This window comes from Hakea prostrata, chromosome 10 (assembly GCF_041222555.1).
Source record: "Hakea prostrata isolate BN-2017 chromosome 10, UWA_Hpros_2, whole genome shotgun sequence".
Lineage (NCBI taxonomy): Eukaryota > Viridiplantae > Streptophyta > Magnoliopsida > Proteales > Proteaceae > Hakea > Hakea prostrata.
The window spans coordinates 20,078,601-20,097,494 of NC_142609.1; the positions used below are offsets into that span (position 1 = coordinate 20,078,601).

The following is an 18,894-nucleotide window of genomic DNA, read 5'->3' on the forward strand; positions in this document are numbered from 1 at the left end:
TGTCTCCAGCCCAATCGGCATCACTATAGCCAACTAACCGCAAATCCGATCCTTGGTAACACAACATGTAGTTACTCGTTCCTCCGAGATATCTCAATATCCTCTTGATCGCTTTCCAGTGCTCTATGCCCGGGTTTGATTGGTATCGACTAACCAAACCCACCGCATAACAAATATCCGGCCTAGTACACATTATAGCGTACATAAGGCTACCCACCGCACCGGAATATGGAACTCTTTCCATCTTGGTTTTCCTCCTCTGGAGTCTTAGGACCCATATCAAGGCTCAAATGCAAACCCTTCTCCACCGGAGTATCAATTGGTTTGCAGTAGTGCATCTGTATCTCGTCAAGACATTGTCAATATAGGTCTCTTGAGATAAACCCAAGAATCTCTTTTGCCTATTTCTCGACAATCTTGACACCAAGCACATAGCTTGCTTCACCCATGTCCTTCATATCAAATACGGAGGACAACCATTTCTTAATGGTTTCCAATAGCTCCTTGTTATTGCTAGCCATAAGTATATCATCTACGTATAGTGTCAGAATGACATAATTATTATCGATCTCTTGGTGTAAACACAAGTGGTCTTCCTCAAGCATGGAAAAACCATTTTCCATCATAGCTTGGTGGAAGCGCACATTCCACCTGTCTAGATGCTTGCTTTAAGCCATATATGGACTTCTTAAGCTTGCACACTTTGCGCTCAAGTCCATGTGCTTCAAAGCCTTGAGGTTGATCCATATAGATCTCTTCCTCAAGTTCTCCATTGAGAAAAGCAGTTTTTACATCCATCCGATAAAGCTCTAAGTCCAACCGAGCAACAATGGCTAGTATGAGGCGAATTGAGGCAAACCTAACCACAGGGGAAAAAGTTTCCTCATAATCAACGCCCTCTCGTTGGGTGTAGCCCTTAGCCACTAAACGAGCCTTGAATCTCTCGATTCGATCCATCCGCCTTTCTTTTGATCTTGAGAACCCACTTGTTCCCAATCGCCTTTCGGCCTGGCGGCAAGTCAACCAAGTCCCAGACATGATTAACTTTCATCGACTCCAACTCTTCCTTTATTGCTTTTAACCATTCCTTTGAGCTTGACCCCGCAAGAGCTTCCTTCACGCTCTTTGGTTCATGCTCATCGACTGAAATCATCTCACAGCTCGATCTCTTCAGAGTTACCATGTAGGCTTCATCCTCTATGTCGAAACGTCGACGAGGAACTAGCCCGCGCCCACTACGGCGCAAGTGCATGTCAGATTGCTCACCGTTTAAGGTAGCTATCACATCTGCACTCCCACTCCCACTAGGATCTTCTGGATGAACCCCAGGTTCATTATCCAGAATCTGAATCCCTGGAGTGACAAGACCACTATCTTGTATCTCAAAGAATTCCGATGATTCTTTGTTAACTCCCGAAAGAGATGGAAAATCATTCTCCAAGAATGTTGCATCCCTAGACTCAAGTTCCGTTCTCCTCTCATTCTCATCTAGTCCAATGAAGACATGGCCCTTTGAGGGTTCAGAATATCTCACAAAGATACACTTTCTTCCTCTGGGTCCAAGCTTTCCATATTGGTGAGAAATAGAGTGAACATATGCTGCACATCCCCATGCGCGCAAGTAACTCAAATCTGGCTTCCTTCCGGTCCACAACTCATATGGTGTGGAAGGAACCGATTTGGTTGGAACTCTGTTGAGGATATAGGCCGCAGTCAGCAAAGCATCTCCCCAATAAGAGATGGGTAGATTTGCCTGCGCCATCATGGATCTCACCATGTCTAGCAAGGTTCTATTCCTCCTCTCAGCAACCCCATTTTGCTGTGGAGTCCTTGGAATAGTAAGTTGTCTACATATCCCCTTTTCATCACATAACCCTTTGAACATGTCGGAGAGATACTCTCTTCCTCTATCATTTCTAAGAGTTTTAATCCTTTTATCTAATTGATTCTCAACCAAGCTCATGAATTTCTTAAAACATTCCAGAGCTTCTGACTTATGAGAAATTAGATAAATGTGACCATACCTTGTATAGTCATCTATGAATGTGATGAAATAAGACTGTCCTTTTCTAGTATGCACATTCATGGGTCCACACACATCTGAATGAATAAGTTCTAAAGGAAGAGAGGCTCTCAAAGCCTTTTTAAATGGTTTTCTAGTTGCTTTTCCCGCTAGACATGACTCACAAAGTTGGCAAATCGATAGTGAACCTTGGCCTAAGAGACCTTCTCTTGCCAACCCGTTCATCCTATCTAAGCCAATATGTCCTAGTCTAGCATGCCACAAATTAGAATCAATACACACAGTATTTTGGCAAACAAAAGCATTACTAGAATTAAATGAATAATCAATTGTATCCAATACAATGAAACCATTATCAAGAAAACCATAACCATAAACTGTATCACCCAGATACAAAACCAAAGAATTGTTTTCAAATACAACTCTAAAACCATGTCTTAAAAGATAAATAACAGAAACAAGATTTCGCCGAATGTCCGGAGCATACGACACATCATGGAGTAACAGATGCCGGCCACCTCGCAAAACTAATTTGCATGTGCCTATGCCATGAACCTCCACGCTTGAGCTGTTCCCCATCGTTATTCTTTTGCTTCCTCTTGGAATACGACGGTATTCCACGAAGCTCGAGCGTTCCCTTGTTATGTGTTCTGTCGCACTCGAATCAACAATCCACAAAGGATTTAGTTCAGCAAGCATAGTAGAACTTGTTACATAACAAGATGAGGTATAACACACAAGACATACCTCTTGCTCAAGTGCAATCACGAGCAAAATGACCAGGCTTTCGGCACTTGAAGCAAATCAAAGCTGGTTTCTTCTTGCCAAAGCACTAGTCCCCCTTGAAAGCTTGAGCCCACTTTTGTTTTTGTTCCCACCCCGGTTACTTTGCTTGGACCGCCGAGGTTGAGCTTTCTCTCTTGCGCTTGAAGCCCGCACTCTTACTAGTGCTAGCTTCAGCAGCAAACACATCGGTTTGAGGGGTATCGGCCAACATCCAATCCTCATCAAGCTCAAGGTGCTTGGCAGCTTGATCGAAAGTCTTGACCTCATCAGCATGAGTCAAGAAGATCTTCATATGCTCCCAAGTCTTTGGCAATGACCTGATGACTCGTGAGACCCGCTCCTCATCGCCTTCCTCGGCGCCCACATGCGCTCAACTCACTAATCATGTTAGACATGATGGTTATATGTTGCCTCATGGTGTGACCCTGGCGCATTTTATAACCGTCAAAAGTGAGTCCGAGCTGGCGGCCTCTTGTGGTGGAAGTCCCTCCATACTGGAACTTCACAGCCTCCCACAAAGACTTTGCAGTCCTATGCTTCTCATAACGAAGCATCGGGTCATCCCTCATGGAGCTCGGGATTGTAATCCCGGCTACCCGGTCTTTCCTCTTCCAAGCATTGTATGTATCAAGGTCCCTGCGATGCTGTGCAGTGGTACCTTCCTCAGGTGGGTTCATGGTCTAGTTTATGGTCTCCAGCATATCCTGCTCTTCCAGGAGATATTGCACCTTTCGGTGCCAGAGGTCATAATTCCTCTCATTCAGCTTATCTCCTTTAGTGAGGTCAAGAACAATGCTCTTGGTAGCAGCCATTTTTTCTAGAGATATTACATACAAGAATGAGTTCAATAAATCTAGCATAAAACACAACTCATGCAACAAAAAATCACACTAGCATAGTCAACCTATGGGATAAGCACTTAAACCAAAAAAGATGCTAAAAAACATTCAATCAAATTCTCATGCAAACCCACATAGACTTATACATTAGCTTCATTCTGTGCAAGAAACATGATTGATAGACCCATAAATAAAAAAAAGTTTTATTAAAATAAAACATGCAATCATGTTCAAGCTATGAGGTGGTTCACACAGAACACTTCTACCTCATTAGCTCCCACTAGGCCCCATTTAGGCCCTCAATGCCCAAACACCACACAGATTGTCGGGCCATTGGTGTCCAGTAAGTTAGAAACACATTCTGAACTGGACAGACCAATATCCAAAAAAATCCATCTCCCCACGGACGATCGTCGTCCTCGCCCGACGGAATTCCGTCCGCCTTTTATGCCCGACGGATGACCGTCGCGCCAGCCGCACGAAATTCCGTCTGGCATTCTGTGACCAGACGGATGATCGTCTGGCCCAGACGGATGACCATCTCCCAGACGGAAATTTCGTCTGGGTCACTGTGACTACTCTGATAATAGACGGACGGCCGTCTAGTCAGACTGTCGTCCGTCTGGTCCACAGTGACCAAAAACGGCGATTTTTCAATTTTTCTTGAACGAAATTTTTTTCAAAAAAAACGGAAAACACGTTTTTTCACCCAAAAAATACATGAAAAAAAATCCATCACTAAATTTTAAACAAAAAATTATCATCATGGATTATCAATTCATGCAAATCTTCATTAGGGAAATTCACAAGGATCTCCCACTCGGATCCGAACCAAAATAAGGGTTTCCATAAACCCTATCAATTCTCCCATGGGTTTCGTATTAAACCCTTGATCCTCCCATTGGATCCATACAATAAAATTAAACAATGGGGAGGAACAATAAACGTGGGAACCAATGGCTCTGATACCAATGTTGGTAATACATCAAAAGTAATTCAATTCAATTAATTGAATGGGAAAAATTCCTTACCTGAATTCGCTTTCCCTTACTTGAAGTATTCGCAGCGGAAGTCTAGATCCACGTTCTCGTTCCACCACCAAAGATTTACTGGCGAGATTCCACAATCACAGGGAAAGGGAATAATATCCACAACCCAAATGCCGTGGATTAATGGAATGAAGATCAAATACTAGGAAAGAAGAATTTCTAAGCCTGCGATTCTAAGAGAGAGGGAGAGAGAGATGGAGCCGCCGTTTCTCAGAGATTCACTCGTGCGAATGAATCACTTAGTTTCTTACTCACTAATGCGGTGGTTACCAAAATATATAACCCTATTTTGTAACCGCCCTAGTAGTGAGTTTCCAATATTGCCCTTGGGCATTTAATTTATTAATAAATTAATAAATTCCAACACCAAAGAAACAAAATTCTTATCATGCATGCTCTACATGCACCACCTGATTTCGTTACAATATTTCACTGGGCAAGGCAGTCACTCCCTCCTCTCTTTTGATATGTCTAGACTAAAGACACTCATTCCATAGTAAAAAAACAAAATTCCTAAATAAGGGTAAGCGTTCATTATTGAGTTCCTAAGAGTATATGTGCGGGCATCAACATAGATAAAATTCTTTGAATATTGATAATAGTAGGTACATGATCAGTTGCATTCTTTTTATCCAATAGAACTAAACTAGTGGCCCTTGTGCTTAGACACATCAGGAAAGTGACCATCCCATACTCATGGAAAAACAAAAATCTCACCCAATGATGCCTCTATGCACGTTATCCTATGCTACCTTGTAGGGATAAGCCAAGAGACTAGGTTAGCCATCCCTAATAATGTAAGGTACAAAGAATGTTGCATGGTGTGTGCCCTTCATACATGATGGGGAGTCTAAATGACCACCTTACTCCTCATTTTAGATGCCTATGTATGCACTTTCTTACCCCCAATACTAGTGTATGGACACACGACCATGCATCATGCTCTCTCTAATTTTGATGGAGTTATTTATGTTAAATGACTATTTAACTAGTGCATAACTACCTTTTTCTCATTAAAGATGAAGACATTGTTTTCTAGGTTGTACACTACATTGGACTATCATGCCCAATAGAAAAGTGAAATTTCTCAAGGGTCATTATGGTCACTTTGTGCACCACTGTGTTTAGGCTTGGAGGCAATGCAATAAGAGAGTTGGGGATGGGTTGAGGAATCTTTGTTTCTTGTTGCATTGGTGTCTACCGTATGGCTCTCAAAAGGCAACAAGTAGATCCTTTAGATTCAACAATTGTGATTATAAGGGTGGATCGTCTTTGGAGAGTCATGCGGTAGATAACCGCAATGTATGGCAATAAACTAAAATTCCAAGGGGGATGGCATTGGAATATAAGGCTACATAATTGTCAATATTATTTGAGGTGGCATGGCCACGTTCAACGGAGACCTATAAATGCCCCTATACGGAGAAGTGATATAATCCAGATTGAAGGAACTAGAAGAGCTAGGGGTAGACCTAAGATAACCTTAGGAGAAGTGGTGAGAAATGATATGTATAGCTTAGGCCATGTATCTAGCATGGCCTCTAACAGAATTGATTGGAGGGCAAGAATCCATGTTGCCGACCCCATTTAGTTGGGACAAGCCTTATTGTTGTTGTTTTATAATTGTCAATATTATTTTTCATAAATGATCGTTGCAATGGTTTTAGTGTATCGAGTCTTTAAGGGTCAATTTATATAGTTGTAGTGATGGTGGTGGCAACAATAGTAGTGGTGGAAATGGAGATGGAAGTGACGTAAATGGTATAAATGGTGGAGTTCATATTAGTGGTTGATATGAAGGTGGTAGAAGCAATGGTTGAAATTGCATTAATGGTGGTCCTTTGCAAGGTAAGTTATATTGCTGAATTTCAATGGTTTCGGTTCATCAGGCGAACCAAAATCCATACCGAAATCCGAATTAACAATATATCACTGGAAAATCGACAATTTTCCGGCGATTCGGCAAAATACTAGCGAATATCGCCGGAAATGCCAAAACTCCATCGATCCATGCTCTTTTACCTCCATTATTAACTATTATCTGCAATCAAAGAGGGAAAATGCAATGTTTTAGTCGATATTTTCCAAGAAGAAGAGATAGATGTTGGAGCAAGGATGAGAGAAGCTTGCATAACCGCCATGGAAGCAACAAGAAAAATAAAAAACAAAGTACAGTGACCACGATCAAACTCCTTCATCACAAATAAAATATTGAGAAAGTGAAATGACATTGGCCATCCACAGTAGAATCACAAGGAAGAAGCAGAAGCCTAAAAACCTCCTCCATCTGCAACGAAGGTTCACAAAAGCACCAAGCCTGAAAACCTCCACACCTCCACCTCCATTTGCAACGAAAAGGTTCACAAAACCACCATGCTTGAAAACCTCCACGATTCCACCTCTATCTGCAACGAAGGTTCACAAAACTAGAAATTGTGAATTGTGATTAAATTTATTAATTTTATTCCCAAATCCCAATGTAGTCTTTTCATTCTCCAAAGCGATAAATTTTGTTTTTTATTATCCCACCGTCCCACACATTCCCAATTTCATGATGTGATGTAACGTGATTGCTTTTTTTTTTTTTAACTTCACTTGTCCTTCACGACTACTTAGTCTCCACACTCCACGTCATTGTTGCTTTCCTTGGGGTTTCTAAGGTTCCACTGCCCACCGATTATCTATCATTTCTAGGCGAAGTTTGCCGGTTAGCTAGGTTAGCCGGCTGGCTAACCGGCAAACTTGGCCGAAACTTCGCCCCTTGGTCTTTTGTTTTGAACATGAAATTACTTTTTTGAACATCAAATTAATAATATACTCATTAAATAGCAACTCCCCCTTTTTTTCCTTCTTTTTATTTTGAACATAGATAAGCTACAACTGGAGCCTTTTTAATTTTCTATTTCTTATAAATATTTATTTTCCTAAATAAAATAGGGTGATCATTACAACCTTTCACTAGGGTGGGACATCATTCTCTCTCCTCTTACACTATTTGGACTCAAGACACATGCTTATCCTAGAAAAGTTCTTTCTTAAATTTGGGTGAATGATCACCATTAGGCTTATGATAGGAGCACGTGTATAGGCATCAACATAGGTGAAATTTCGATTTTCATTGGGATGAATATAACTTTACATTCTCCCAAGTTTGATCAATTTGTATTCTTTTGTAAAATGATACTAAAGTAGTAGTCCTTGTTCTTAGACACATTAGAGAAGTAACAATCCTACATTCATGAAAAAATGAAAATCTCACTCCATGTTGCCTCTATGCACATTATCCTTGGCTACACTGCATGGGCAGGCGGAAGTTCATGTGCTCTATTCTTAGTGATTACAAGACTTAAAATGTTGCATTATCATTACCAAAAAGAAAGAATGTCATAGTGTAATGTGCCCTCCACACAATATGGCGCGGCTAAATGACCACCATATTTCTTGTGTTGAATGTGCATGCATGTACTTCTACTATAGCTAATGCTAATATATTGGCCACGCAATCAAACATCATTTTCCTTTTCTTTTTTTTGGGGGTCGAGGGGGGGGGGGGGGGACCAAACATCATTCTTCATTCTTAATTTTGAAGTAGTAATGCTAAATGACTACTTAAGTGGTGCATAATTATTTTTTTATCATAAAAGTAAGAAAAATGTTGTTTGAATTTGTACATTGGACTATAATATCATGCTCATCATAGAAAAGTGATGATCCAAGCTCTCTCTCTCTCTCTCTCTCTCTCTACTCTACGAAAGCCTAAGGACCAAGCCGCATTTTGAGGCAGAGAGCCTCTGTCTCTCCACCTCTTCTTCTTCTTCTTCTTCATCTTCCTCATTTCTCCTATCTCCTCTTCTTCTCTAAACTCTTTCTCCTTTCTCCTTCTTCCTCTTTCTACTTTCTCCACCATTTTCCTTTTCTTTTTCCCTATTTCTTGTAGATGCCTGCTTTGGAAGCAACTCTCTTAGATCTGGAAGTTCTGATGTTGTGTAGGTAGCCTTTGTACTGTTGCATGTTACCACCATCGTGACTCCTATGACCTCCTTAGCCAAAGCCTCTACCAAAATATCATCCGACCACAAATTTGGCGAAGGAAAAGTCACCGCTACTGAAGCACGAAGTCAAGCGGCAAAACTTTCCTACACATTCGACTTCCCACTCAATCCAATAGTTGTTCAAGGTGTAGCTACTCTGTCTTTGTGGCATGTTATCTCTCTGCCCCTATGGAGTGTTTTCTCTCTGCCCATGTAGCATGTTAGTCCCTTCCTTTGTGGCGTGTTTTTGCCTATTTGGGTGTTTGTGATGGAGGATGGGTTTTTTGCATCTTTTAGACATATTAGTTGCTGCTGTATTTACATCTTCATTTCTAAGGTTTTATTGGGCTTGACACATATTTTAGCGTAGATGACCCTATCTATAGTATGTATAACAGTTTGGTCGAATTCTGCTCCTTAGTTTCAGATGTTTCTGTTTGAGCCTTGTGTTTCCATACTTCTATCTTTTTGCTACTTTTTTTTTCTGTATTTATTCTAGATTAATGAATGAATTTTGTCTTCTTACCCAAAAAAAAAATCATAGAAAAGTGAAATTTTTTAGGGGTCATTATAGTCATTTTTACACCACTATGTTTGGGCTTGAAGACAATGCAGCATACATGCCACTATCCATGGGCACAAATGTCTTAGTGCTGATTTTCCTTAGTTTTCATCTTCCTTAAATAAAATTTTGTAGGATTTTTACAAATTTCACAGCTTATTAACTTAGGTTTCATCTTCGTTTGAGGAAAAAAGGAGTTGTTCTGGAGGGGTTGTAGGAATCCTCGTTTGCTTCCAAAAGGTGAGACACATGGATCCTTTCAGATCCAACAGCTGTGACTACAAAGTGGAGGAGATCACAGTCATTGGATCCTAAAGGATCCACATGTCATCTTCCAAGAGTCATACAGGAGATATTTGTGTGGCAACAAACAAAAATGGCAATATGAATGGTCTTTTGGTTGTCATAGCATGTGATAAGATGGTCAATATTATTAAATAAGGAGACTACTTTATTGTTCTACATTTATTACAACCAATTTCTTATTGTTTTGTATAGTTATGGGATATATGCACAGTTGGTAAGATCAATCCTCGTAATTATGAGATCAAGAGTTTGAATCCCCTTAGGGTCAAGGGCAAAGCCCCGCCTTATATTTAAATTATATGTAAAAAAAGTCACCCCCTGAGGTTGTAGTCAAAGTGCGCATAAGTTTGCCAGATAAACCTTAGTTCCTAAAAAAATAAAATAAAATAAAAATCAATGAGATGATGCACAATTTTTATGTGGTAAGAATGACATGTTGTCATTCAATATTACGCTAAGATTAATCATTTCTAGGCTTTTTATTTGGACATGATCAACCCATTAAATTTCAAATTGGATGGCGTTACATAAGTAAAATTGCAATTTTACATTATTATGGGATATAGTTTCACACTATAGTTGGACAAGCCATTAAACTCCGACATTCCTTATGTAATCAGATTCCTCCCCCCCCCCCCCCTATTTTTGATTCTTTGATAGTAAAAGAAAAATGTAATAGAAAGCAAAAGGTTACATAGTTTTCTAAGAACTATGAGGAGATGAAACCCGCACCCCTCTAATAGGGCCATTTTTTTTTAAGGTACATTTATAAGGTCAAAGGCCCAAGAAGGAACAAAAGAAACTCAGTTGTAACAATTCTAATAGGTCCAAACCTAAAGCATAATACATGACATCTAAAGGGGGAGATCCAACATGTTCTAACAAAGTAGGTCCTTGGGAGAGTTGGACAAATGAATCCACATGATATGCAGGCTACGGATAGTGGGTTTGGAGAATAAGAAAACAATTTTTTTGTTTGTTGTCCAAACCTTAACAAAAGGAAAGCCCATGGGCTTCAAAATGATAAATTTCAACTTCTAGACTATGAGACTGCATCTGCCAGGTTTGACATATGAGACATACCAGTTCTAGTCAGATACGACTTCCTCCACTAATCAAGAAGTAGACTCACCCTTGGGTTCCTTTCAAGTCATATCAGTAACTACAATGACCACAGTTAGATTAGAAATTAAGTCAAAATAAGGAGCATGTGACGCCTTGTGGCGAGTTCTGTTGTCAAATAGCATCCTAAGAGTAATGGTTCATTTGGCATCAATTAAGCCATGACACCCATTTAAGAATAAGTTTAAAACTATTACTACATGGATATTCAATAGGAGAGTGGCAACCTAATTGTGAGCAAGTTAGATATTATAGCATGAGATGATAAATATAGAGAACCATTGAAGCTTACCTTTATATGATTTCATAGATTTAAACATATCAAAACAAAGTTTATCAGAATCTGGAAGACCAAGATGATTGAGTCTCCAATTAAGGGGGCCCCAAATCAAATCCTCTTTGCCAAGAACATTCAATAAACAGATGCCATTCAGTCTTGACGCAAGACCACATAATGCACAAATAGGAGAAGGGGAATTAGATTTCTGTGTAATCAAAGTTATGTAATTCCTAGATTCGAGACTTTGTTATCATGATAAGTAGCATTTTTAGGATCCAATGCCTATGATTTCATGGGTGTAAAAGATATGCGATGTATTAGGGATGTGGGTGTTACATAATATACCATCAGGAAGAATCAAACCCACAACTTCTTCACTAAGAGGTATTGATGTTACTAGCTAAGCAAACCTGCGATTGTAAGGGTGGAAGAAATCATTATTGTTGCATCTCAAACAAATGCCATGTATCACAGTCTGAGAACTGTATAGATACACCAAACAAAAATTCTCTGGATTATATGATTTTAGGATTTTGATTGCTGAAGTAGTGGGAAGGGATCCCTATTCTAGAGTATCTAACCTCATACTTTGGATCCGGTTATCAATAGCCGTTGTGAGGATATTTGCAGCACAAGGATTTATAAAAGCTTGACTCATGACATACCAGTTTGGATGGCGACGACCTTTGTAAGCATTTCCATGTAGTCGGAATATGATCTCTTTCGACAACATGATGAGAAGGTGGTCAAGAGTGACTTGTTCTAGATTTCTAAGTCGCAGAAACACTATTCCTTCATATTGTGGTTGGCTTGCATGGAAATACTTCCTACTTTAGATCGTCTCTCAGCATGGGGAGTTAATATCAATCCAGTATGCACCCTATGTAGTTCGGCTGGAGAGTCCCATAATCACCTCCTCACCAATTGTACCTATTCACGCGAAGTTTAGCGTCAAATGCTACTCATTAATGACTTCAACAATCCAGGGTTTTCATCTTTGTTAGAGCTCACTCAATGGTGTTCTAAGCATTTTAAGGGCAATGGCTTACTTGGTGATGTTTGTCGGTTCAGCTGAGTAACCACTATTTATTTCCTATGGCAGGAGAGAAATACTAAACTTTTTTTAAAGGAAGGTGAGAAATGAGTTTGAATTGACTCGGGCTATATTTCATGTGACCTATCTAAGATTTCAATTCTCCAACGCTATTGTTAAGGACACATCATGGCATCGACAGTTCTTTTCGAATTGGAATATTGACATTGGGTACTGATGCGTCCAAAATCTGCTCAGCCCTTAGATCACTGATGAATGACCTGCAAAACAATCGTCAGATGTGGCCGGACCGTGGGGGTCAAGAGTCCACCTCCGATGGCTAAGTCAGTTAATGAACTGATCACAAAGGCTCTGGCTAATTGCAAAGCTAAAGTATGAATACGATTACTGGGAATACGATTTAGTTACCTTCTTCGTACGTAGGTTATGACTTATATAGTGTGTACCTTCTAATCTTGTACGTTGAACTCGTTCAAGCCTTCTTCTGGTGACCGTCAGATCTTGACGGTTAGACCCGTTAGTGGGGTGATGGAAAACTTTCCTTGATCACACGATCATTTGCTGCGGGTGTGGCAGTTATCCAAGTTTGCATGATCGTCTGTTCATGTGAGTGCTGATAATCGTCTCCTAACGGGTTATCCATCCCGAGAATCTCAGACTCGTGCTTGTCTGCTGATCGTGTAAGATTTATAACCTAGCACGCTATCTTCAAACCCAGTTCGTACAAACCTAAGTCGGTCGGTTCATCCCCGACCGAGGTCAAGGGTTGAACCAAGAATGGACCCGGTCCAACGATATTTTTCCGTATCAAGTACCATTAGAAGAAGGTTTCGACTAACCACTTATGTGATTCTACAATTGGGGAGATGTCTTCTTCGCCTGCTCAAGTGGCCTCTCAAATATTGATGTTCTTTAGGTGGAGTTTTGCCATCAAATGTAGCCTATAGCGTGCCCTTGGGTGCAAGAGATTTCTTGTTCAATCTAATTCAGTGGTTACGATTAAGACTCCCTTGTGCTCTTATTGTCCCAACTAGGAGATTCTCCGTCTTATGGAAAATATTCTTGAGCTTAAACTGTTGTTTGATGAATGTGTTTTCTACCATGGAATTTAGGGGTGCAATTGGGCCAAGTTGGGCCGGGCTTTTGCAATCCCAAGCCCAGCCCTATATGTTCTAATTTGAGCCCATTCCCGCCCTGATCCTAGTTCAGGGCCAAGGATTATTGTCTTTGGCCCTAAGTCCTACAGGGCCAAGCCAAGCCCATTCTCGCCCTAATTAGGCCGGGTCAGTATGGGTTGGCCCTGATTGGCCCTAATTGGCCCTTGCCTGACCCTGATTGGCCCTAATTGGCTCTAACCCTGATTGGCCCTAATTAGCCGTGATTGACCCTGTCCCTGACCCTAGCCCTGATTGACCCCTATCTTGGCCCTAGCCTTAATTGGTCATATTCTTGGACCTAAAATAATAATAATAAAGTATCATAAGTAAACTAAAAATAAAATTCATAGAAATATAAGATGATTCAAGCTCATACAAAATGATAAAATAATCAATAAGTTAATAGTGTTGCTTTAAACATAAATAAATTCATACTCCATAATTCTATATTGATCTTTAAAAGTCTCTCATTGCTTTGATGATGGAAATTAAAAACCTCTCCCATTACTTTGGTGATGGAAATTGAAAACCCCTCACATTGACATCCTTATTCAACAACAACAACAACAAATTAAAAAAAAAAAAAATTAAAATCATATTCAAAACTTTGTTAACAAGTAAATCAGCAATAATTTAGTATTGATATTTTTTTCATGGTTAAAGAAAATTATATTTTAGTTACAAACATAGCTATCTATCCTTAATAAGTTTTTTTTTTTTTCTTTGAAATATCACATTGGAAGCAAAAGAAAGATGTCAATATTCATGATGAGAAGTTGGGGTGTAGATTTGTTAGATATAAATTCTCTATATACTAGCTTTTATTATTTATAATATATTATCTCGCCTTAGTCAAAAAAAAAAATCAATGATTTTTTTGAACTAAAAATGACTTAATTCAAAAAATAAAAATTATCTTAAAAATAATATAAAAAGTTAACTCATAATCTACTATTATCAAAATGACTGAAGGTCAAAGTCGAGACTTATAGTTATATCAATGTTAATATGAAGATTAGGATAAAAATCTAATACATAATCTGGGTCAAATTAACATTAAGACTAGAGCCAAAATTAGGGTCAGGATCGGGCCAAAATCAGGTGGATGCTTACTACATTGGTAATGAAGATATAATTTATTTTTATTACTTTTTTTTACAAAACATGATCATGTTTTTAAAATTTGACAGGTGTCAAATATTCACCCATGTGGATTGTAATTAATTCCTCTCCATATGGGTGGAGGGTCCAGACTCAAATCAGGGTCAAAATCATAGGCATAGATCAAAGCCAAGATTAGGACTAGGATTAAGGCTAAAATCTGGGTCAGAATCAGGGCAAGAGTCAAGGCTAAGATCTGGGTTAGAATCAGGGCCAAAATCAGGGCTAGAATCAGGGCTAGAATCAGGGCCAAGATTAGGGTCAAAATCAGGGCCAGAATCAGGGCCAAGATTAGGGCCAAAATCAGGGCTAGAATTAGGGCCAAGATCAGGGTTAAAATCAGGGCCAATCAGGGCCAGAATTAGGGCCAAGATCAGGGTCAAGATCAGGGCCAAGATCAGGGTCAAGATCAAGGCCAAAATCAAGGCCAAAATCAAATATGTATTGTTTTTTGTGTAAAATATTAGTACTTGGTCCCTCCTTATGTTAAACTTAGCTCTACCCTTGTATGTGACAGGGCTTTGTCTTGGCTTAAAAGAAATTTGAACTCTTGATATTATACTATGAGACATTAATTTTTGTCAACTGAGCCAACCTTCACATCACTGATTTTCGATAATTGAGAAATTGATTTAATCTACACCATTGGAGTATAATTGAATCATGGAAGCATCATGAGATTGTTCTGTAGTCTTAAGAAAAATCAAAAAAAAAAATCCACTTCAAGTAAAGAAAAAGAAAAAAGAAAAAGAAAAAAAGAAGAAGCTGCTTCAAGCAAGGGCAAGATAGATAAAGAAAGATCATTCTACATTATTTTGAGATTCTCCGTCTTATAGAAAATATTCTTGAGCTTAAACTGCTGTTTGATGAATGTGTTTTCTACCATGGAATTAGAGAGACTAATCCTCCTACAAACTTTCTTGCTGTTTTAGCTTTAGCAAATCAAGAGGTTTTGCTCGACCTAGGTAGCCTTCCTGACCAACTTTCCTGCTGGTATATATATAGCCCAAGAGAGAAAGGGCCCCAGTTTTACAGGTCGTCGTTGTACCATAACTCTTGTATCATATTTTTACAGTTCACATAAAGTCTTTCTTTCCCAAAATAAAAAATATATATATAAAATAATAATATAATAATAATAAATAAAAATCTCTGGATTCTCGATTCTAGATTCAGAGTTCAGACCCGGTGCTTTTCCTTTCAAATTTTTAAGTCTTATTCCACCACACCCAAATGAGGTAAAAAAACTAAAATCAAATTCCAAAATATGAATAAATTGAAACCTAAATAAAAAGGACAGTGATGAATGAGAGGAAGTTTCCTGGAAGCTCACTATGGCAGTCTCAACCCACCCATTTAACAACCTCTCCACCCCGCTCTTTCGTCTCAGAAATTTCCTCTCCTTCTTCCTTCTTCTTCTTGCGTGCTTCTTCTTCTTCATCATCATCTTTGCTTTCTACTTTTTCTTCTTCTTCACATTCTGGCTTCCGCCATGAAATTCATCCCGAAGCGTCTCCTCCGGTCTGTTTCGAAGAAGACTCGATCGCTATCCCGATCCGACCCGCCGTCGTTCAACTCAGGTATCTCCGCTTCTTCTTCTTCGTCTTCAGATTCCCACATCAAGGAAGGCGGAGGTGGTCCAGGTACACCAACCAGTGTTCTTCCTTCACTCACCCAACTAGGTGCATCAGGCGATTTTTCCGATTTACCGACCGATTCCACCCTTGAATTGTTTAAAGTCGTCGACAAAGACGAGGACGGCAAGATAACGAAGAATGATCTGGAATCGTTGCTGGCTCGGCTTGGTTTGGCACCGGAGACTGACGAGGAACTGTCAATGATGTTAACGGACTTCGATCGAGATGGAGATGGTGTTATTTCCTTGGAAGAGTTCGGAGCCATCAGCTCGGCTTTTGGGCCGGCTTGTGGCTCTGAGCTGCTCGACGCGTTTAACTTCTTTGACGTCGACCGTGACGGAAAGATCACGGCGGAGGAGCTGTTGAGAGGGTTTTTGGCTATTGGGGACGACCGGTGCACGCTAGAGGATTGCAGGCGTATGATCGACGGTGCTGACTCGAATGGTGATGGTTTTGTGTGTTTCGATGATTTCTCGCGAATGATGGAACAGCAGAGATGTTGATGATAGACGATGATGGAGACGAGGAATTCCCAAATTTATTCCCGTTTTCATTGGAGTTTTCTTTGTTGTTTTATTGCTTTCTTTTGGTGATCGGGTAGTTATGTTTATAGGTAGATGGTGGGTATACGCAGTTTATGACCGTTAGATTGGAATTGATCATCCCTGTATGGTGTACACTTTTCTTACCGTACCATCCTGCCGTATGTATTTATACTAAATGAGTCATTTCTTTCAATCAAAATATTATCAATGGAGCTCTTCAAGATTATTTATTTATTATTATTAATTTTTTTTTGGGACCAATGTTGGCCGGTCATAGTGTATGGATTGGGGAGAGCTCATATTAATTAGGGGTCATAGGCAAGAGAAAGGGAAATGGTTAGGTGTGGTAGGAACGGAAGATCAAACCCATGATTTTTTTGACAATACTAAAAACACTTGGGGGTTTAATAAATTTTGCTTTTGAAAGTAAGAACAACTTTTGTTGCATTTCAACGTCTCATATTGCTCTAATTTCAAATTCGACTCTTAACTCTAGTTCTCGACCTTCTTCTACCGATGATGGAAGAGTTTTATCTAGGTACTGTCATGTTTAAAGCACCAAACTCCATAAATACCTCTTGTAAAATTTTTCCTCTTAAATCTACGTCCCATCCAAATTTTGTTTTGAGAAACGGACAATCATGTTGAAAGTGTTTCTCAAGGACAGTTCTGGAAACAGACTTTCATAAATTTTAATCTATGTTATAAATATCATGTAAAACAAAACAATTTCATCAAACAACTTTTTTTTTTTTTTTTTAATTGATTTCACTGTTTGTCCAAGTAAGAAACATTAGAAAATGTTTTTTATAGTCTTTTCCTCTCACATTAGTTACAAATAGTTTATACAAATTGAACCAAACTAATTTATAATCATTTATTTGATATTGATAAATTATTTTTGATAATTAACTTAATGGAAGCAGAGGTGTTACAAGATGCTCTGCGAGTTAGGGATCCTCTATCCATTACAATGACACAAAGAAGAGTATGCTTCTGTTGTATCCTTTCGCTGTACATTAGAAGAAAAGTCTATGTAGAAGATTCAAATTCATGCCGTTGTTAATTATTAGCAATGTCTTTTCAGATCTAGAAATTTCGAAAGAGTGCAAGGTGTGATACTTGCAAAGAGTCAACAACCAAGAGGTGGAGAGGGGCCAAACTTTAACCGATGATCTTGCTTCTTAAATATTTAAAGTTAAAATTATCAAAAGTTTGGTGGGCCACCACCACTTCTTGTCGTATCTAATGAATGACTCGTGAGGAGTTTCTCTCTCCCTCGAGTTTTCGAAGAAAAGTTATTTCTTTCGACCGGAAAAAATTGGATTAACATGAGAAGTCATCTTCATGGTCTCTCTCCCCTCAAGTACGCACACTGGTTGAATGTGAGGTGAAATAGTGCCCATAGAGTATATAATTTTCCATGGGCGTGTGGGATTAACACGTTTGATATTGTTTTTGTTGATTCCTTAATTAATCTTTTATTTAATTAAGATTACTCCAATCATTAAATGCCATTACAAGCCAAATATAATATGGTGGAATCTAATTTTATCATTTTAATATTATGTCCTATGGTTTAAAGGTTTAAAAGAATGTAGAAGGAAGTTTTTTTTTACATGAATTTAATAAAGAATGGTTAGGAGACATTTAGAACTTCTACGGAAACATGTCGTCCACTCATGGTGCGATATTTCGCTTTGTATCACAGGTTCGCTCCCTAGCAAACTAGTCGAAATGGCGAAATCTTGGCGGATTTCATCACCTTATTTTGGGGGTATTTTTGGTCAATTTGGATTAAAAGTTGGTGTCTACCCTAATGTGATGCCAAATATTTAGTAAACATGAATTATTCTCTATAAATTCTTCTATATAAATATTCATTCATAGTCACATTTAACATGTTACCTTCTGAAGGCCTAAATCATTCGGAGATAATTGGAAAGATGACCCATTGACCTTAAAGAAAGAATTACAAATTCCATTCATATTTTAAATTATTGCCATAATTTTTTTTTTTCATGTATATAATCTTTCCTAATCACATTTGGCACGTTGCCTTTTGAGACCTGAATCACCATGGTATAGTTGATAAAATTGCTCATTAATCTTGAAGATTTTTCTACAAAATGTTTGCCTAATTTGAATTATTTTCATAAATTATTCAATGTAAATTCTCTTCCCTAACCACATTTGGCACATTATCTTTTGAGTCTTGAATCATTGGGATAGAATTTGTAAGATTGTCCATTGACCTTGAAAATTCCGCTATAGAATCGCGAAAGAAATATCCTCAAAAATCACGAGAAATCGACAAAATATCTAAAAAAATAGAGATTTTG

General features: G+C 38.8%; 1 protein-coding gene across 1 annotated transcript; it reads left to right on the plus strand.

Annotated features, from left to right (window-relative positions):
• Positions 1 to 15,772: 15,772 nt before the first annotated feature.
• LOC149002263 (putative calcium-binding protein CML36) lies at positions 15,773 to 16,801 on the plus strand. The gene has a single exon (XM_089137679.1). It carries the CDS (start codon positions 15,863 to 15,865, stop codon positions 16,508 to 16,510), a length of 648 nt encoding a protein of 215 aa, XP_088993805.1. The 5' UTR covers positions 15,773 to 15,862; the 3' UTR covers positions 16,511 to 16,801.
• The last annotated feature ends 2,093 nt before the right edge of the window (positions 16,802 to 18,894 follow it).

Coding starts and splice junctions, on each gene's coding strand:
- LOC149002263 (XM_089137679.1), top strand. CDS start 15,863: ATGAAATTCATCCCGAAGCGTCTCCTCCGGTCTGTTTCGAAGAAGACT.